Source organism: Ovis aries, chromosome 11 (genome assembly GCF_016772045.2).
Source record: "Ovis aries strain OAR_USU_Benz2616 breed Rambouillet chromosome 11, ARS-UI_Ramb_v3.0, whole genome shotgun sequence".
NCBI lineage: Eukaryota > Metazoa > Chordata > Mammalia > Artiodactyla > Bovidae > Ovis > Ovis aries.
This window is the reverse complement of record NC_056064.1, coordinates 35,429,854-35,452,587: the sequence shown is the minus strand read 5'-3', so window position 1 is coordinate 35,452,587 and position 22,734 is coordinate 35,429,854. Positions and strand designations below refer to the sequence as shown.

The 22,734-nt window shown below is 38.8% G+C and overlaps 1 protein-coding gene across 7 annotated transcripts in view; it reads right to left on the bottom strand.

Annotated features, from left to right (window-relative positions):
• SPAG9 (sperm associated antigen 9) overlaps nt 1-22,734 on the bottom strand; it is a 156,344-nt gene that overhangs the window by 85,693 nt on the left and 47,917 nt on the right. For all 7 annotated transcript variants that reach the window (XM_004012755.5, XM_004012753.5, XM_042255786.1 and 4 more), the window contains one exon: nt 7,499-7,569. In XM_004012755.5, the coding sequence (XP_004012804.3) occupies nt 7,499-7,569 (71 nt within the window). The remainder of the gene's footprint in view (nt 1-7,498; nt 7,570-22,734) is intronic.

Here is a 22,734-nt window from a genome sequence, read left to right as displayed (position 1 = left end):
ACTGAAAGAAAATTTAAACAAGTTTTAAAAATTTATTTTTAAGAAGTATGCTTTTGTCAGGAGTTCCCTGGTGGTCTAGTCATTAGGATTCCATGTTTTCACTGCTCTGGCCTGGATTCAATCCCTGGTTGAGGAACTAAGTGAGATCCCACAAGCTGCACAGTGTAGCCAAATAAATAATAAGTATGTTGTGAAATTTATACTTGGCATGGAAGCATATACAAAAATTAAGACGTATATAAATCAATTTGAAAGTGTTATTTACTTCAGATGAACAAGAAGTCTGAGGCATGGATTAAGATGGGTAATTCCATCAAATCAAATATAAAAGAATCAACTAGGCTGTTCCCAAAGTTAAAATTAGTACAAATAAGAAGTGTATCAGGCAAAAAAAGATGAATATATAATCACACAGATATGTATATGAAAGCATTTTTAAAAGCTTTTGAATTTACATAATTTTAAGTTTAAATATTTTGTCTTTTCCAACAGTTCTGCAGAAATACAATTTTTGTGTTTGTGTCAGTGAGGCAGAAATGCTGAGTTGCTTCCTTCTAGTATCAGGAAAAACTTCAAGTGAGGAAGAAATTTAAATGAGACTAGCGTAACAAAGTGATGGTTGGACCAAATATATCAGTTTAAATTTTCAAAAGATTTTAGAAAATCTGAGTTGAATTCTTTTATAATGGAAAGTAATCATATGAATTTGATTTATTCAAATGAAGACTCTAAGTTCCTTTACAGATTGAAATGAATAGAAATCTCTCCTAAATTGAGTCTATAATAATCTATTTATTCAATATAGAAAAATAAAAAGATTAAATAAAATGCAAAGATACAGAATTGGTTCTACCCCAAACAGTCCGTTCTACATACTGACTACTGTCTTAATAAATTAAAAAATTTTAATTTAGATGTTGAAGTTCAAACCAATTCCCAATCAAAAAAGTGATCCCAAGTAACTAGAGATACAGTATTCTAACATTCCAAAATGGTCTACACAATGAAACTGGTTTTAACCCAGTTAAACTAGCACTTAATAGGACAAAAGAACAACAACAAAATGGCTGCTAATATTTATTGATCACCATCTACAAATCAGCTAATGCATGTAGAGCTATTGTTTCAGTTAATCCTCACAACAACAATAGGATTTTCTAGATAAACTCTATTTTAAAGAGGTTAAAATAACTTGTCCAATCTGACCAGCTAGTTAATGATTACCTGTTTTCGAACTCAGAAAAATCTGACTCAGTCATCAGAGCAGTTAAGCATTATAAGACTTGTGGTATATCTAGGTGCCGTTTCAGTCAATTCTGGAGGCAAGCAATAAGCTCATTGTCCTTTTTTCCTCACACCCACAAGAAAACCCCACATTCTAAGCATTTCCTGATATCTGAAGTATATTCTATATAAGCACTATATTCTATATAAGCACAAAAAAGTAGATAAAATAAATTATACATAAAAATGTAAATTTTAATTACAGGGCTTCACAGAGTAGCTCTGGTTTTTTATTAAAACAGAAACAAAACAAAACCAACGGAGTATTGGGCAATGAATGCTGCAAGGTAGAAAAGAGAGGCAGGAAAGTAAAATAGAATATATTCTAGATAAATCATTTTGGGTCCACCAGACCCATGCCTCCTGATCTCAGAACTGCAACTCTCGATTCTCTCAGGTATGCATATTAATGCACATAAATTCAGGAGTCAATTCAGCAACAAGTAGCTGGAGTCATGGAGAAGGATCCCAAGCACATTGTTTGGAACATCCCAAATTCCCTCCCACCTAGAGAAATCTTCAGGCAGAGGCTGATTTAGCTTTGGCTAAAACTGAAATGCAAGACAATAGTTATTAGAAAAACAAGGCAAAAAAGAGAGATTTTGGAGACAAACAGCATAATCCTTTTAATTCTGTTGGCCTTTAATCTTTCCATATGCAGCTCAGTAAGTATATCTACAAGGCCACAATTCTTAAAATGGTTGAGACACCATGAAACAAAGAGACAGAAAATCTTGTAGTGCATTTAACATCCATATGTTTCATAGCTTAAAAGCACCAAAAATTCAGGAAAAGGGAATCAGAGAGACCTAGATTCAAATCCAGTCACATACTAGCATAGCATTTGGGACAAATCACTCCATATTCGCTTTTAAGCTTCAGTTTGTAAAATGGGGTGAGTGATAAAGAGTTTGCTCAGAGGATAAGATGAGAATGCATTTAAACACTCCCTAGAGTAAGACAAGGGTTCAAGTTTTTGGTGATTAATGAGTATGTAAATTTTCTCCACTGTCCTTTTAAGCAAATTCAATAATGTCCATAACATTTTGAATTTGATTCAGTCAGTTCAGTTCAGTCCCTCAGTCATGTCCGACTCTTCGCGACCCCATGAATCAAAGCATGCCAGGCCTCCTTGTCCATCACCAACTCCCAGAATTTACCTAAACTCCTCCTGTCCATCAAGTCAGTGATGCCATCCAGCCATCTCATCCTCTGTCGCCCCCTTCTCCTCCTGCCCCCAATCCCTCCCAGCATCAGAGTCTTTTCCAATGAGTCAACTCTTCGCATGAGGTGGCCAAAGTACTGGAGTTTCAGCTTCAGCATCAGTCCTTCCAAAGAACACCCAGGACTGATCTCTTTTAGAATGGACTGGTTGGATCTCCTTGCAGTCCAAGGGACTCTCAAGAGTCTTCTCCAGCACCACAGTTCAAAAGCATCAATTCTTTGGCACTCAGCTTTCTTCACAGTCCAACTCTCACATCCATACATGACCACTGGAAAAACCATAGCCTTGACTAGACGGACCTTAGTCGGCAAAGTAATGTCTCTGCTTTTCAATATACTACCTAGGTTGGTCATAGCTTTTCTTCCAAGGAGTCAGAGTCTTTTAATTTCATGGTTGCAATCACTATCTGCAGTGATTTCGGAGCCCCCAAAAATAAAGTCTGACACTGTTTCCACTGTTTCCCCATCTATTTCCCATGAAGTGATGGGACCAGATGCCATGATCTTCGTTTTCTGAATGTTGAGCTTTAAGCCAACTTTTCACTCTCCTCTTTCACTTTCATCAAAAAGCTTTTTAGTTCCTCTTCACTTTCTGCCATAAGGGTGGTGTCATCTGCATATCTGAGGTTATTGATATTTCTCCTGGCAATCTTGATTCCAGCTTGTGCTTCTTCCCGCCCAGCATTTCTCATGATGTACTCTGCATATAAGTTAAATAAGCAGGGTGACAATATACAGCTTTGACGTACAGACAGAACCAGTCTGTTGTTCCATGTCCAGTTGCTTCCTGACCTGCTTATAGGTTTCTCAAGAGGCAGGTCAGGTGGTCTGGTATTCCATCTCTTTCAGAATTTTCCACAGTTTATTGTGATGCACACAGTCAAAGGCTTTGGCATAGTCAATAAAGCAGAAATAGACGTTTTTCCGGAACTCTCGTTTTTTCCATGATCGGCAATTTGATCTCTGGTTCCTCTGCCTTTTGTAAAACCAGCCTGAACATCTGGAAGTTCATGATTCACGTATTGTTGAAGCCTGGCTTGGAGAATTTTGAGCATTACTTTACTAGCATGTGAGATGAGTACAACTGTGCGGTAGTTTGAGCATTCTTTTGCATTGCCTTTCTTTGACATTAGAATGAAAACTGCCCTTTTCCAGTCCTGTGACCACTGCTGAGTTTTCCAAATTTGCTTGCATATTGAGTGCAGCAGTTTCACAGCATCATCTTTTAGGATTTGAAATAGCTCAACTGGAATTCCATCACCTCCACTAGCTTTGTTCGTAGTGATGCTTTCTAAGGCCCACTTGACTTCATATTCCAGAATGTCTGGCTCTAGGTGAGTGACCACACCATCATGATTATTTTGATCATGAAGATCTTTGTTGTACAGTTCTTCTGTGTATTCTTGCCACCTCTTCTTAATATCTTCTGCTTCTGTTAGGTCCATACCATTTCTGTCCTTTATCAAGCCCATCTTTGCATGAAATGTTCCCTTGGTATCTCTAATTTTCTTGAAAAGCTCTCTAGTCTTTCCCATTCTGTTGTTTTCCTCTATTTCTTTGGACTGATCACTGAGGAAGGCTTTCTTATCTCTCCTTGCTATTCTTTGGAACTCTGCATTCAGATGCTTATATCTTTCCTTTTCTCCTTTGCTTTTCCTTTCTCTTCTTTTCACAGCTATTTGTAAGGTCTCCCCAGATAGCCATTTTGCTTTTTTGCATTTCTTTTTCTTGGGGATGGTCTTGATCCCTGTCTCCTGTACAATGTCACAAACCTCCGTCCATAATTCATCAGGCACTCTATCTATCAGATCTAGGCCCTTAAATCTATTTCTCACTTCCACTGTATAATCGTAAGGGATTTGATTTAGGTCATACCTGAATGGTCTAGTGGTTTTCCCTACTTTCTTTAAGTCTGAATTTGGCAATAAGGAGTTCATGATCTGAGCCACAGTCAGCTCCCAGTCTTGTTTTTGCTGACTGTATAGAGCTTCTCCATCTTTGGCTGCAAAGAATATAATCAATCTGATTTCAGTGTTGACCATCTGGTGACGTTCATGTGTAGAGTCCTCTCTTGTGTTGTTGGAAGAGGGTGTTTGTTATGCCCAGTGCGTTCTCTTAGCAAAACTCTATTAGCGTTTGCCCTGTTTCTTTCCGTATTCCAAGCCCAAATTTGCCTGTTACCCCAGGTGTTTCTTGGCTTCCTACTTTTGCGTTTCAGTCTCCTATAAAGAAAAGGACATCTTTTTGGGGTGTTAGTTCTAAAAGGTCTTGTAGGTCTTCATAGAACCGTTCAACTTCAGCTTCTTCAGCATTATTGGTTGGGGCATAGGCTTGGATTACTGTGATATTGAATGGTTTGCCTTGGAAACGAACAGAGATCATTCTGTCGTTTTTGAGATTTCATCCAAGTACTGCATTTCGGACTCTTGTTTACTATGATGGCTACTCCATTTCTTCTAAGGGATTCTTGCCCACAGTAGTAGATATAATGGTCATCTGAGTTAAAGCCACACATTCCAGTCCATTTTAGTTCGCTGATTCCTACAATGTCGACGTTCACTCTTACCATCTCCTGTTTGACCACTTCCAATTTGCCTTGATTCATGGACCTAACCTTCCAGGTTCCTATGCAATATTGCTCTTTATAGCATTGGACCTTGCTTCTATCACCAGTCACATCCACAACTGGGTATTGTTTTTGCTTTGGCTCCATCCCTTCATTCTTTCTAGAGTTATTTCTCCACTGATTTCCAGTAGCATATTGGGCACCTACCAACCTTCCTCTTTTAGTATCCTATCATTTTGCCTTTTCGTACTGTTCATGGGGTTCTCAAGGCAAGAATACTGAAGTGGTTTGCCATTCCCTTCTCCAGTGGACCACATTCTGTCAAAATTTGATTAGAGAACAGTTATTCATATTACGAAATGAGCCCGAGATTTTCCTTATGCAGCAAACAACGTGTTTGATAGAAGTGCTGTCTAAACAACTTTTCTGTGTACCTTTAAAAAGGTTACTGAGTTAGAAGTAACAGTGGAAAAATTAAACCCTTCAGACTTCCTTTCTCTAAAGGTTTTAAAAATTTACCTTTAAACGACCTAGTTCTTTAGCATTGGATAGCAATTTATACGGAGAAGACAACGGCAACCCACTCCAGTACTCTTGCCTGGAGAATCCCAGGGACAGAGGAGCCTGGTGGGCTGCCATCTATGGGGTCGCATAGAGTCGGACACGACTGAAGCAACTTAGCAGCAGCAGCAGCAGCAGCAATTTATAATTGCTAATTGAATGGTATTTCTAGTACAGATGTATAAACACACAAACACATTTTAAAGAAGTCATATCTGTGTCTTATAAACATTCCTTGAGGCAGAGCAAAATATAGACAGCCTATCAGAGGACAGAAGCTGCTTATGTCTAAAGGAGGGGATCTTGTGAAAATGCTACATGTAGGATCTGTCAGTTATTAGACAGGCCCCACTCTCTGCCTTGGTTTTAAGATTTTCCTGAGATCCTTCTTTTTTTCTTTTAGACCGTTCTTCTCTGAAGGAATAGAAATATAAAAACTATGTACATATATGAGAGAAAATATGTTATTTCACTTTACAATGACTTTTTCAAGACAGCATATGTTTTAGACATATTTCAATTTAACAATCCTCAATTATTACAATGACTAATTAAAACCTTCAATTAAGAAAAACATAATTCATTACTACCAATTATTTATGGCACATAAACCTATTCCCCCAAACCTGCTTGTAATTATCAGCATCGATGATAACTACCAGTACAGGGCACTGTTGGGGCATGAAATGAATGGTGTGGAAAGAACAAACAATAAACCTTTAACAACCAATTGGTTTTTAACAGTCTTAATATGTACTAAATACCATCTTACTAAAATGTGGTTATCTTCTCATACTGAAAGGCTGCTGTGTAAGCTGTTTCTGTTTTCCCAGAGCTCTACGGTTCCAGCCCTCTGTGGCCAGTCTTTTTCCTTTACCACTCAATATCAATTCCGTGACACTTCATGCTTGGTACATGGCTATGTTAGCTAAAACAGTAACAAACCTCACATGCCAGGAAGAAATTCCAACAAGGTGTGGAAGGTGTTAAAAGCACAATACTCTCAAAAACAAATGAAACTGACTGCAATGGGGTTTTATACTACTTAAAAGCAACAATATAGGTCCCTACCAGAGGCAGGATAAGAGATCACCCCCAATACTGAAAGGAAAATGGAAGCTAAAGACTGTAACCATCTGTATCATGGGAAAGACTGGACTAGAAAGAGAAAGAGCAATCATTTTCTTCATGTAACAGTGCATGTGTCTATGAAAATTCTATTTAAGTATGTAAACCCTAGTTCACAATTTTCACATGGAGGAGACAGAGAGAAACAAACGCAACACAGAAAAGGCTGACAGAGAATCATTAAAAGGAGTTTAAAAAGACCCTCAAGTACATTTTCTAAGTTGCTTTAAAGAGATTATGTGCTAGAGTTATTAACTAAAACACTGAAACCTCATGCAGAAAGCCTGATTTAGAGCCATTTTAAGACATTATAATGTGTTTGCCATTTGTTATGAACTTAATACAAATTAAAAATGTAGAGACTCTGACCAACAATTTAGCAATCCATCATTTCCCAACAGGTATCACAATAAGTTATATTAATTCTCTCTATTAGTATCACGTATACTTTTTAATATGTACAAGTTAGGTTTTTACTCAACCAGTGAAAAACGTAACTATTGGAAATGCCTTAATAATTACATTTTTCATAACATGAAAAGTTAACTCCAGATAAAAGACATTAAAGTCAGCATTTGGTAACTAAGTAAATGCTACATGAAATTTAAAGTCTGCGTGAATAATAACCCCCAAGGATAACACTGGCTGATTTTCAAAGAAAAATTAAAACATATTTTCTAGGGTTAATTTCTTTATCTTAATGTTAGTATGGTAAGAACCAACCTAGAAACCCACCTCAGTGTGTCTCTGATGCAAGGCATTATATTCTTTCTTCAGTTCTGCTTCTCTTTCTTCAAGTCTGCTAACTGAAATTAAGATACATACACTTAATCAAAACCAAATAAAAAATTTACTTGAAAATTCTATCTTTTAAACTTGGACTGGTTTATCCATAATCCTTGGTAACTTCAAGCCTCGTTACTCCATATGAAATTCTTCACAAGGCTAGTGACCTTGCTTCATGTCCTTAATAAAATCTATGGAGAGGGAATAAACAGTATTTTTTAAAAAACTAAACATCTTACTGCTTCTCCCAATATGCTTATATAATAAACATCCTTATCTAAGTAGGTTTTTAACATGATAGAGAATTACCTCTTTGAAAAAGATTATACAAATCTCCTCACAGAGCCTAACCCCAAGAGTTGAGCCTAACCTGAGCCTAACCCCAAGAGCTGACTCATTGGAAAAGACCCTGATGCTGGGAGGGATTGGGGGCAGGAGGAGAAGGGGATGACAGAGGATGAAATGGCTGGATGGCATCACCAACTCGATGGACATGAGTCTGGGTAAACCCCGGAAGTTGGTGATAGACAGGGAGGCCTGGCATGCTGCAATTCATGGGGTCACAAAGAGTCAGACACGACTGAGCGACTGAACTGAACTGAACCCCAAACCACTGATTTCTAATAGTATTCCACCTCTTTTTCATTATTGAGCAGTATGTGAACATGTTACTGTTTTTATAAGCACTTTCTTTAACTTCAGGTCTTAATTTCAGGGACTCATCTTCTTGTATTTAGCTCCCTCTGCTGATGGAGTTTGTGAGTAGCACTGAGTTGGGATAGAGCACAACTTCAGTATTTTAAAAATAAATTTTAGACCCCGACATACACAGTGTCAGGACAGGATTTCAGAGAAAAAGATGGTATCAGAGAGGAATGATTCTGAGAGAAAATGGAATCCAAGCAGGACCAGGAAGAAATTACAGTGCTCAAGTTAGACAGCACGGGGCTATAGCAGGCAGGTACTGCTGCTACAGAGATGGGAACACAGAACCATGGAGCCGGCGAGGCAGAGGAGAGACGGCCAGGCTGCAGGAGCTCATGCTGACTAAGGAGCAGTGGGCGACAGTCGGCTGGTGCCAGGTAAAGCTGGTGCTAAAGTTTAGAGTCTGTCAAGATACTCACGTTAGTCTGTTTGAAAGCATGAGCATAGTTGGAAACATTCTCTTGGTGTTAACGGTCAGACAGCTACAAACATGCAAGATTGTTTATAAGAGCCAGCTGGTGACTGTGTCAGCTGGCTCTAAGAGTTAATTACCATGAACTATAACAGCACATACATGAATGTTTTTATATGCCTAACATTAACATGCCAGACACCACGTAACACATAACTTGTGCTGACTGGTAAACTCATGTTTTTTATTTGTGTAGCTCTACACCTTTATTTGAGTACCTTGAAAATATGCCATGAATTAGGAAAAGTGTAGCTCTTTCAGTTTGTTTTTAATCAAGCCTATGTGTTGGCTCATTAAATTTGCAACAGTAAGTACATACACTATAGTAGCTATGGAGTCACACTTTATCGGGCCATGGAAGGCCTGAGGACATGGGCTGCTCATCTTATCTTGTGGCTGAAAGCAATAAAAAGCAAATCTGTAAGGCAGCTGTTCTGTGATAACACAAGATACTGAAGCCTCTGTGATTTTTATTTAAAAATAAGAAATCCAACCAAATGTAGATATTATATTTAGTAACAATTTCAATACATTTTCTACTATTTTTTGTCAATTAAATTGTTCTAAAAGCACAATCCTAAAATTACTGGGTGAACCTTAAGTGTTTTTAATTGCTCATCTATATGCATCAAAATTTTTCTCAAATTGTGCAACCAAAACAAAAAACTGGAGACTGAGGCTAAAATAAAATTGAAAAGAACAGCAAGGATAGATAAGTAAGACTTCCTCAGCGATCAGTGCAAAGAGAGAGAGGAAAACAGTAGAAGGGGAAAGACTAGAGATCTCTTCAAGAAAATCAGAGATACCAAGGGAACATTTCAGGCAAAGATGAGCACAATAAAGGACAGAAATGGTATGGACCTGACAGAAACAAAAAAGATCTTCATGACTCAGATAACCACAATCATGTGATCACTCACCTAGAGCCAGAAATCCTAGAAGGCGAAGCCAAGTGGGCCTTAGGAAGCAGCACCACAACAAAGCTAGTGGAGGTGATGGAACTCCAGGTGAGCTATCTCAAATCCTAAAAGATGATGCTGTGAAACTGCTGCACTCAATATGCAAGCAAATTTGAAAAACTCAGCAGTAGTCACAGGACTGGAAAAGGTCAGTTTTCATTCCAATCTCAAAGAAAGACAATGTCAAAGAAGGTTCAAACTATCGCACAATTGCACTCTTCTCACACGCTAGCAAAGTAATGCTCAAAATACTCCATGCTAGGCTTCAACTGTATGTGAACTGTGAACTTTCAGATGTTCAAGCAGGGTTTAGAAAAGGCAGATGAACCAGAGATCAAATTGCCAGCATCTGCTGGATCATTGAAAAAGCAAGAGAGTTCCAGAAAAACATTTACTTTTGCTTTATTGACTACACCAAAGCCTTTGACTGTGTGGATCACAACAAACCGTGGAAAATTCTTGAAGAGATGGGAATACCAGACCACCTGACCTGCCTCCTGAGGTATCTGTATGCAGGTCAAGAAGCAACAGTTAGAACTGGACATGGAACAACAGACTGGTTCCAAATCGGGAGAAGAGTATGTCAAGGCTATATATTGTCACCCTGCTTATTTAACTTATATGCAGAGTACATAATGAGAAATGCCAGGCCAGATGAAGCACAAGCTGGAATCAAGATTGCAGGGAAAAGAAAAGAAAGAAAGTGAAGTCGCTCAGTCATGTCCAAATCTTTGCAACTCTATGGACTGTAACCTACCGGGCTTCTTTGTCCATGGGATTTTCCAGGCATAGAGTGGGTTGTCATTTCCTTCTCCAGGGGATCTTCCCGACCTAGGGATTAAACCTGGGTCTCCCACATTGTAGGCAGACACTTTACCATCTGAGCCACCAGGGAAGTCCAAGATTGCCAGGAAAAATACCAATAACCTCAGATACGCAGATGACACCACCCTTATGGCAGAAAGCAAAGAAGAACTGAAGAGCCTCTTGATGAAAGTGAAACAGGAGAGTGAAAAATTTGGCTTAAAATTCAACGTTCAGAAAACTAAGATCATGGCATCTGGTCCCATCACTTCATGGCAAATAGATGGGGAAACAGCAGAAAGAGTGACAGACTTTACTTTTGGGGGGGCTCCAAAATCACTGCAGATGGTGACTGCAGCCATGAAATTAAAAGACGCATGCTCCTTGGAAAAAAAAAAAACTATGACAAACTTAGACAGCATATTAAAAAGCAGAGACATTACTTTACCAACAAAGGTCCATCTAGTCAAAGCTATAGTTTTTCCAGGAGTCATGTATGGATGTGAGAGTTGGAGTATAAAGAAAGCTGAGTGCCAAAGAATTGATGCTTTTGAACTGTGGTGTTGGAGAAGACTCTTGAGAGTCCCTTGGACATCAAGGAGATCCAACCAGTCCATCCTAAAGGAGATCAGTCCTGAATATTCATTGGAAGGACTGATGCTGAAACTGAAACTCCAATACTTTGGCCACCTGATGCAAAGAACTGATTCATTGGAAAAGACCCTGACACTGGGAAAGATTGAAGACAGGAGGAGAAGGGAACAACAGAGGATGAGATGGTTGAATGGCATCACAGATGCGATGGACATGAGTTTGAGTAGGCTCTGGGAATTGGTGATAGACAGGGAAGCCTGGTGTGTTTCAGTCCATGGGGTCACAAAGAATTGGACGACTGAGCGACTGAACTGATCATCCATAACCCTCATTTCAAATTTGTGCACAACAGTAGAGCCTCACTGTCAACTAACTTTGCATAAGTTCATAAATAAATTTATATTCATCTCCACCACTAACAGCCAGAATTACACAGTACTTGTCAAGTACCATGCACTGTCCTAGGTATTTTATATTAAAAACCTAACTTGACCCTGACATTAACTTTATGATGTTCATTACATTTCATTTTAAGGAAAAGAAAACTGAAGTAAATAGGGGTTAAGTAACTTGCCCAAATTCACAAAACTAGTAAATGGCAGAATTACAACTCCTAATGGATGAGACTAGGCCCAGAATCTGCTTTTATTTATCACGGCATTCTGCCTCTCAAGAAGTACTTCTTTTAATTTGTTTTATGTATTGGAATCTACTTTAAATTTTCATTTTGGGGGGAAAAAGTATAGAGAGTGCTCCTTTATTACTTGAAACAAAAAACCCTCTCTTCTGGACAGACCCTAATCACAGGTACTACAATTCAAAAGTATCAAACTGCCACGTAAAATATGTAACCAACTTAATTAATCATGATGAAATACATATCAAACCTAAAATGCGGTAGTCCTGGTAATCCAGTGGTTAGGACTGTGCACTCTCACTGTCAAGCGCCTGAGTTTGAACCCTGGTCAGGGAACAAAGATCCCACAAGCCATGCAAAAATCCACTATATACCTGTCAGAAGAGCTGAAATAAAAAGTGTTGGTAAGGAACAAGTTCTGGTAAGGAACTTTCACACTCGGACTTCCCTGGTGGTCCGGTGGTTGGGATTTCGCCCTCCGGAGGGGTGGGTTGTGGGGGGCTGCGCGTGGGAGGGTTTCTAACCCCAGTCAGGGAGCTTAGGTCCCACATGCCTCCTGGCCAAAAACCAAAATCAGAAAGCAGGAGCAATATTGTAATGAATTGAATAAAGACTTTTTTAAAAAGTACAACTTTCATACACTGGTTGTGGGAGAATAAACTGGTATACCAATTTGAAAACTGTTTGGCAAGATTTAATAAAGTTGAATTATATGCCATTCCTATGACAAAACAAGCTCATTACTATGATATATGTCTATGTGTCCACCAAAAGGCATTTTAAAACAATGCCCAGAGCAGCACTATTTGTGTTCCAACATGGAATCAACCCAAATATCCATCAACTGCAAAATGTATAAATATTCATGTTCTAGAATACTATACAATAATGAGAATGAAGAAATTATTGCTGTGCACATCATGAAGGAATCTCACAAACAGGATACTGAGGAAAACAAAGAGAAGCAAAAGAATACAAACTTCAAATGAACACATAAACTAATCCAAAACTAATCTAGTGTGTTAATTCAGTTCAGTTCAGTCATTCAGCCATGTCCGACTCTTTGCGACCCCATGGACTACAGCACACCAGGCCTCCCTGTCCATCACCAACTCCCGGAGTTTATTCAAACTCGTGCCAATTGAGTTCGTGATGCCATCCAACCATCTCATCCTCTGTTGTCCCCTTCTCCTCCCACCTTCAATTTTTCCCAGCATGAGGGTCGTTTCCAGTGAGTCAGTTCGCGTCAGGTGGCCGAAGTATTGGAGTCTCAGTTTCAGCATCAGTCCTTCCAATGAATATTCAGGACTGATCTCCTTTAGGATGGACTGGTTGGATCTCCTTGATGTCCAAGGGACTCTCAAGAATCTTTTCCAACACCACAGTTCAAAAGCATCAATTCTTTGGCACTCAGCTTTCTTTATAGTCCAACTCTCACATCCATACATAACTACTGGAAAAACCATAGCTTTGTCTAGACAGAACTTTGTTGGCAAAGTAAGGTCTCTGCTTTTTAATATGCTGTCTAGGTTTGTCATAGTTTTTCTTCCAAGGAGCAAGCGTCTTTTAATTTCATGGCTGCAGTCACCATCTGCAGTGATTTTGGAGCCCCCCAAAAAGTAAAGTCTGTCACTATTTCCGCTGTTTCCCCATCTATTTGCCATGAAGTGATGGGACCAGATGCCATGATCTTAGTTTTCTGAACGTTGAATTTTAAGCCAAATTTTTCACTCTCCTGTTTCACTTTCATCAAGAGGCTCTTTAGTTCTTCTTTGCTTTCTGCCATAAGGGTGGTGTCATCTGCGTATCTGAGGTTATTGATATTTCTCCAGCAATCTTGATTCCAGCTTGTGCTTCATCCAGCCTGGCATTTCAAATAATGTACTCTGCATATAAATTAAATAAGCAGGGTGACAATATACAGCCTTGCCGTGCTACTTTCCCAATCTGGAACCAGTTTTTTGTTCCGTGTCCAGTTCTAACTGTTGCTTCCTGACCTGCAAACAGATTTCTCAGGAGGCAGGTCAGGTGGTCTGGTATTCCCATCTCTCTCAGAATTTTCCAGTTTGTTGTGATCCACACAGTCAGAGGTTTTGGTATACTCAATAAAGCAGAAGTAGATGTTTTTCTGGAACTCTCTTGATTTTTCAATGATCCAACGGATGCTGGCAATTTGCTCTCTGGTTCCTCTGCCTTTTCTAAATCCAGCTTGAACATCTGGAAATTCACGGTTCACATACTCCTAAAGCCTGGTTTGGAGGATTTTGATGGAGTAGCTATCACAGTCAACTGAAGAGTCTGAATGTATTACTTGGATGCAACCTCAAAAACGACAGAATAATCTCGGTTCGTTTCCAAGGCAAATCATTCAATATCACAGCAATCCAAGTCTATGCCCCAGCAACTAATGCTGAAGAAGCTGAAGTTGAATGGTTCTAAGAAGACCTACATGACCTTCTAGAACTAACACCAAAAAAAAGATGTCCTTTTCATCATAGGGGACTGGAATGGAAAAGCAGGAAGTCAAGAGATATCTGGAGTAACAGGCAAATTTGGCCTTGGAGTACGGAATGAAGCAGGACAAAAGCTAACAGAGTTTTGCCAAGAGAATGCACTGGTCAGAGCAAACACCCTCTTCCAACAACACAAGAGAGGACTCTATACATGGACATCACCAGATGGTCAATACTGAAATCAGACTGATTATATTCTTTGCAGCCAAAGATGGAGAAGCTCTATACAGTCAGCAAAAACAAGACTGGGAACTGACTGTGGCTCAGATTATGAACTCCTTATTGCCAAATTCAGACTTAAACTGAAGAAAGTAGGGAAAACCACTAGATCATTCAGGTATGACTGAAATCAAATCCCTTATGATTATACTGAGGAAGTGACAAATAGATTCACGGTATTAGATCTGATAGACAGAGTGCCTGAAGAACTATGGACGGAGGTTCATGACATTGTACAGGGGGGCAGGGATCAAGACTATCCAAAGAAAAAGAAATGCAAAAAAGCAAAATGGTTGTCTGAGGAGGCCTTATAAATAGCTGAGAAAAGAAGAGAAACTCAAGGCAAAGGAGAAAAGGAAAGATATACCCATTTGAATGCACAGTTCAAAAGAATAGCAAGGAGAGATTTTTAAAATGCCTTCCTAGTGATCAATGCAAAGAAATAGAGGAAAACAATAGAATGGGAAAAACTAGAGATCTCTTCAAGAAAATTAGAGATACCAAGGGAACTTTTCATGCAAAGAAAGGACAGAAATGGTATGAACCTAACAGAAGCAGAAGATATTAAGAAGATGTGGCAAGAATACACAGAAGAACTATACAAAAAGATCTTCATGACTCAGATAACCACAATGGTGTGGTCACTCACCTAGAACCAGACATCCTGGAATGCGAAGTCAAGTGGGCCTCAGGAAGCATCACTATGAACAAAGCTATTAGCAGTGATGGAATTCCAGTTGAGCTATTTCAAATCCTAAAAGATGATGCTGTGAAAGTGCTGCACTCAATATGCAAGCAAATTTGGAAAACTCAGCTGTGGCCAAAAGACTGGAAAAGGTCAGTTTACATTCCAATCCCAAAGAAAGGCAATGCGAAAGAATGCTCAAACTACCTCACAATTGCACTTATCTCACATTCTAGCAAAGCAATGTGCTTGAAGTTAGGATAAATGTAAATTGACTGTTTTACATAAGTCTATTAGTCTGATGCAGTCCCTCTTTTGTCCTGATTGTGTCCTTCATCTATAACTATGCTTTTTAAGAAGATTCCATCCAAAATCTGCAAACACTGTGCAGTCCCCTTTGGGGAGGAGTTATTATCTAATGAATTTACTGTGTAAACAGCTCCATCCCATCTGATTCCAAACATAACATGTACCTCCTTCACACAAGCACTTTCCTTGGCTAAATACTCATGCTTTATGTTCTCCAACAACTCCTATAAATTCTATATATAGCACAGGATTTAAACAGACTACTCAGAACCATAACAAATAAACTGTGCTGAGTCATCATTAAAATGTACAGGGAGATAAGCAGAAATATTACCAGATTGGGAAAATATAAAAAGAAATAAAAAATGATTGCCATCATTGGAAAATAAATTGGAATTACACTTTTGAACATCATGTTGGTGACAGGTATTAAAATAAGCAACGTGTATAATCTGACCCCCTGTTACTACTCTTATTTCTGCTATGGAAATACACTTGATGCCCAAGGGTATGAAAATGAATGTTCTATGTGCTTTTCTCCACAGTGCTTTTCAGGTCCACTATATCCTTCTACTTTTCTGTCTATTCATTCTATTAATTTTTGAGAGTTTGACATTGAAGCTCCAAGTAAAAATCTTAGTTTACCTAATTAATTTGGAATTCCCTTCCCAAATGTCATCAATTGGTTGGAAAAGTAAATTATGACAGTCATATGATAGACTACAATGTAGTAACTAAGCTACTTCCAAGTTATGTTATATCAGGTATATTAACCTCCCTGGACCTCTATTCCTTATTTATAGTTGAGGAATAACAATAATATATCAGAGTTGGTTATCAGGATTAAGGAAGATCTAATATTTGAAAAGGGCATAGAACAGAACCTGGCACATGTGCTTTTTCTCTTTCTTTTCTATTTTTTAAATTATGAAAGTATAACACATTTACAGGAGACTTAAAAATTACAGAACAAGAAAAAAAATTACAGAACAAAGTTACACATAGTTACATTATATATTAGAATTATTCTTAAGTAAATAAATTAAGATTTTAAATTGGATCTTCAATATCAAACCTTCAAAAATTAATAGAATGAATAGATAGAAAAGTAAAAGGATACAGTAGACCTGAAAAGCACTATGGACCAATTCAACATAATTAAAACTTATACAATTTTCACACAAAAGCAGGACACAAGTTCTATTCAAGTTCCCAAAGACTATAAAGCAACCGACACTGGAATATATGCAGGGACATAAAACAAGGTGCAACAGTTTCACAGTCCAAAGGTACTGAAGTCAGACAGAGTGTTCCCTTATCACTGCAGTATTCTGGCATATGTGTTTTTAATACAACAATTAAAGGTACTGTTAAAATGAATGTAGTATTATTCATAAGCACTGGCTCTTCTGTTCATGGAATTTTCCAGGAAGGAATATTGGAGCAGGTTGCCACTTTCTACTCCAGTGAATCTTCCCTCCACCCACGGATCAAACCCTCTCCTCTTGTGTCTCGTGCATTGGCAAGCAGATTTTTTACCACTAGCGGCACCTGGAGAAGGCACTGGCACCCCGCTCCAGTGCTCTTGTCTGGAGAATCCCATGGACGGAGGAGCCTGTGGGCTGCAGTCCATGGGGTCGCGAAGAGTCAGACACGACTTCACTTTTGCTTTTCTCTTTCATGCATTGGAGAAGGAAATGGCACCCCACTCCAGTGTTCTTGCCTGGAGAATCCCAGGGATGGGGGAGCCTGCTGGGCTGCCGTCTATGGGGTCACACAGAGTCGGACACGACTGAAGCAACTTAGCAGCAGCAGCAGCAGCGATACCTAGGAAACCACTGTTAAAATGAATGCACCATTATCCATAAGCACTGACATGGAATAGTGCCTAGAACTTAAAAGACGGATGTTGAATACTATTGCTATATCTGAAATTCTGAAACAAAAAATTATGTATAGTATGATGTCTACAAAGTCAAAATGTACTGATTTTTCTCTCCCAAATCTGCTCTTTCCCATAATTTTCTTAGGCAAAAATCTTGCAGCTGTACTTTTGCTCTTTTCTTTTCCCACATTACATTCCATCAGCAAATTCTGTCCATTTTGCCTTTAAACAAATCGTGAATCTGACAACTTTTTACCATTTCGTTTACCTCCACCTTGATCTAAGACATCATCTCACGCCTGGATTATTACTACTATCTTCTGACTAGTGTCTCTGCTCTAGTCTTTTCTCCTCTGTATTCTTAAATTTGTAGCCTGGAGTCAGATAGTGACTGCTCAAAACCCTTCAACAACTTCCTGTGACAGAACAAAAGAAAGTAAAGAAGAGGGAGGGAACCTGTATTATGGCCCGCAAGACCCTTCAGCATCAGATATATCAAGCCATACCACTTTTGCTCCCATGGAGAATTACTGTCTCCTGACCCAACTGTTAGAGACTGATTGTGTCCTGCCCAAATTCATATGCTGAACCCGTAATCAATGTAATTATGCCTGTACACAGGACTTAAAAAGGCAATTAAGGAGAATTCGCTGGTGATTCAGTGGCTAGGACTCAGCACTTTCACTGCTGGGGCCTGGGTTCAATTCCTGGTAGAACTAAGATCCTGCAAGCCACACAGTGTGGACAAACAAATGAACTGTCAGAGGGGACTTCCTCAGCGGTCCAGTGGCTAAGACTTTGTGCTTCCAACACAGGGGGCCCAGGTTCGATCCCTGGTCAGAGAACTGGATCCCACATGCCGCAACCAAGAGTTCTTGTGCCTCAACTAAACATCCTGCATGCCTCAACTATCTCACATGCCACAGTGAAGACTGAAGATCTTGTGTGCCACAAGTGAGACCTGACACAGTCAAGACAAAGAAAGGAAGAGAGTAAAACTTCTATTAAGAAGTGTACAAAAACTCTGCAATTTAAGCCACCTAGTCTGTGGTATTTTATTATGGCAGCCCTAGCTGATTATAATACAAGAACTAAATATCATTAAGATAACCATGGAGAGGAACTTTCATACAAGATGTTTATCAAGTGACCTGGGACAGAGAGCTGGGCTTGCAGCTTATAGAAACAAGTCCTGTTTATAGCAGCTTGCTAACTGATACTGGTTTGGGTTGCTTTGTACTACTTAATAGCAAGAATGTGGAAATGGAACATAAAACCCCAAAATACCACTAATCGCCAGAAATTTCCTATACTTACCTAAATGAGAGTGATCATTATTCAAAATGGCTGAGGCTTATTTACAAAAATTTCTTAAATTCCTATTAATCACTCTGTCCCATTAAAGCATTTTGGATTGTTTCTATTGATAATTACTTAACCTTCCACTCATTGCTTCTTAAGTCATTAAACTTACATTTCACTTATTTTCATTTAGCATCATATTCTTACTTTTGACTCAAAAATAAATTTCATAAACTATCAACCCATTCTCTTATCAACCCTTTCACATAATATTTACTAATCTCATAGAAATTATCTATATATATATATTATTTTTTAGCAACCCTATATGACATAAAATAAGGCATTTAGTACATACAAACTACACACAGTTTATATGTGACTTGCTTCTTGAAGTGAAGTGAAGTGAAAGTCATTCATTCATGTCCAACTCTTTGAGACCCCATGGACTGTACAGTCCATGGAATTCTCCAGGCCAAAATACTGGCATGGGTAGCCTTTCCCTTCTCCAGGGGATCTTCCCAACCAAGGGATCGAACCCAAGTCTCCTGCATTGCAGGCAGATTCTTTCCCAGCTGAGCCACAAGGGAAGCCCAAGAATATTGGAGTGGGTAGCCTATCCCTTCTTCAGCAGATCTTCCCAATCCAGGAACTGATCCGGGGTCTCCTGCATTGCAGGCAGATTCTTTACCAACTGAGCTATCAGGGATTTGCCTCTTACTCTGTTATTTTTTTAACAGATTCTATTTTTTAGAGCAGTTTTAGGCTCATAGTAAACCAAGAGAAAAGCACAGTTTTCCACATATCCCTACCGCCATACACCCAGAGCTTCCTCCACTAGCTACATCCCACACAAGTGTGGTACATATATGACAGTCAGTGAACCTACCTGACACATCGTAATTACCCAAACCAAAGCTCACCAGAACCCCAAAGTTTACCTTAGCATTAAGTCTTGGTACTGAACATTCTACAAATTTGGACAAATATATAACGACATGTACCCACCATTATGGGGCTCCCCAGGTGGCTCAGTGGTAAAGAATCCACCTGCCAATGCAGGAGACATAAGAGATGCAGGTTTGATCCCTGGCTTGGGAAGATCCCCTGGAGGAAGAAATGGCAACCCACTCCAGTACTCTTCTCTCTAAAATCCCATGGACAAAGGAACCTGGCGGGCTGCAGCCCATGGGGTCACAAAGAGTCAGACATGACTGAGCAACTGAGAGTGCACACAAGCACATCCACCATTGTTAAAGTTTCACACAGAGTAGTTTCACTGCCTTAAGAATCCTCGATTCATCTCTGCCTTCCTCCCTCCCACCATCCACCTCATCCATCAAGCCTTTTAATGTATGTAGCCTCTCAGACTGGCTGTTTACTCTGCAGTGTCTATTCGTCGTTCCTCCGTGTGTTTTCATGGCTTACTGAATAATATTCCACTGTATGGACGCACCACAGTATATTCCTATTATTTTCATAAGTCTACAATCTTAAAACTATAAGCCTTAAATACTCATCATCTCACCTAAGTACAAAAGTTAATTTTCTTAAAATACAAAGATATTTTCAGTTAGTATTGCTGCATATTACAGACTTTTATGCTGACAGATGATTTTCATATTTTCACTGTTTTTAATACAAAATAAATCACAAGTACACTTAAACAAACCTCTCACTCAGCTTTTTGTACAGATCTATTTTACCTGTTACGCTATTTAATACAACTAATTTTATTTCTTAAGACAGAAAAAAGATCCAGGGGAAAAGTAGAACACATTCACCTAAAAATGTAAATTGACTGTATTTTATATCAGCCAATTAGTCTGATACATTCACTATTGTATCCGGATTTTATCTCTCATCTGTAACTATGCTTTTTAAGAACATTCCATCCAAAAGCTGCAAACACTGTGCAGTCCTCTTTGGGGGAGGGGTTATGATCCATTTCAAATGCATGTGAAACATCCTCCAAAACAGACCACATGCTAGGCCACAAAACAAGTCTCAATAAATTTAAGAACACTATGAGACCTGAAATCAACCACATGAAAAAGCTACAAAAAACAGACATATAGAAAGTAAACATGCTACTAAGCAACCAATGGGTCAAATGAAGAAATCAAAGAGGAAGTCAAAAAATACCTTGCAACAAATGAAAATGGAAACATAATGCTCCAAAATCTATGGATCACATCAAAAGCAGTTCTAAGAGGGAAATTCAAGAAACAAGAAAAATCTCAAATAAACCTCTAACCTTACACATAAAGAAAGAAAAACAAAACCCAATGTTAACAGAAAGAAGGAAATAATCAAGATTAGAGTGGCAATAAGTGAAACAGATTCTTAACAAAATAGCAAAAAAAGATAAACTTAATAAATCTTTAGTCAAACTCCTCAAGAAAAAAAAGAGGGTCCAAATAAATAAGAAATGAAAGAGAAGTTTCAACAGTTTCCACAGAAAGGCAAACAGTCCAAACTGACTACTACAAACAATTATACACCAACAAATTAGGCAATTTATAAGAAACAGATAAACTCCTAGAAACATACAATCTTCCAAGACTAAATCAGGAAAAGTTAGGAAATCTGAACAGATTACTAGTAGAGAAATTGAATCAGTAATAAATAAATAAATAAATAAAATTTCCAACAAACAAAATGTCAGAAGCAGAAGACTACCAGGGGGAATTTCACCCAACATTTAAAGAAGAGTTAATACCTATCCTTCTCAAACTACTGTAAAAATTTAAAGAGAAAGGAATGTGTCTAAACCCATGAGGCCAGGGTTACTCTGATACCAAAACAAAAGACACCACACACAAAATATTAAAATTACAGGCCAATATCCCTGATGAACAATAGACGCAAAAATCCCCAACAAAATATTAGTGAACAAAATTCTACAAGACAACCAAAGAATGACGCACAATGCTCCAGTGGGATTTTTCCCAGGGATACAAGGATGGTTCAATATAAGCGAGTGCGGTATATCATTCAACAGACCATGTTAACAAAAATCAAGAATAAAAACACATGATCACACAACTCAAAAGATGCAGGAAAAGCATGACAAAATTTATCCAGTTTTGATAAAAAGAAAACCTCTCAACAAAATGGGAACAGAAGAAATGTACCTCAACAAAACAAATGATACATACGACAAAGTCACAGCCAACATCATCAGTTCAGCTCAGTCGCTCAGTCGCGTGCAACTCTCTGACCCCATGGACTGCAGCACACCAGGCTTCCCTGTCCATCACCAACTCCCAGAGCTTACTCAACCTCATGTCCATTCAGTCAGTGATGCCATCCAACCATCTCATCCTCTCTCGTCCCCTTCTTCTCCCACCTTCAATCTTTCCTAGCATCAGGGTCTATTCCAATGAGTCAGTTCTTCACATCAGGAGGCCAAAGTATTGGAGTTTCAGCTTCAGTCCTTCCAATGAATATTCAGGACTGATTTCCTTTAATATTGACTGGTTGGATCTCCTTGCTAACATCATACTCGACAGTAAAAACCTAAAAGCTTTTCCTACAAGAACATCCACTCTCACCACTTGTGTGTGGGGGAGGGGGGGGTGGGGGGCTGTGCTGTGCAACGTGCAGGACCCTAGTTTCCTGCACAGGGATCAAACCTGTGCCCCCTGCAGTGGAAGCACAGAGTCTTAAACACTGGACTGCCAGGAAGTCCCTACTTTCACCATTTTTATTTAACATAGTACTGGAAGTCCTGGCCACAAATCAGACAAGAAATAAAAGGCATTCAAACTGGAAAAGAAGTAAAACTATAGCTATTTGCAGATGGCACAATACTACACATAGAAGAAAGACTCTACCACAAAACTATGAGAATGAATGAATTCAGTAAAGTTGTATGACACAAAATTAATATACAGGAATCTGTTGCATTTCTATACACTAACAATGAACTATTAGAAGGAGAAATTCAGGAAACAATCCTACCAAAAAGAATAAAATATCCAGGGATAAACATAACCAAGGAAATGAAAGACTGGTACTCTAAACACTATCATGGGCTAGAAGAATTAGTATGGTTAAAATTCCACACCATCCAAAGCAGTCTACAGATTCAATTCA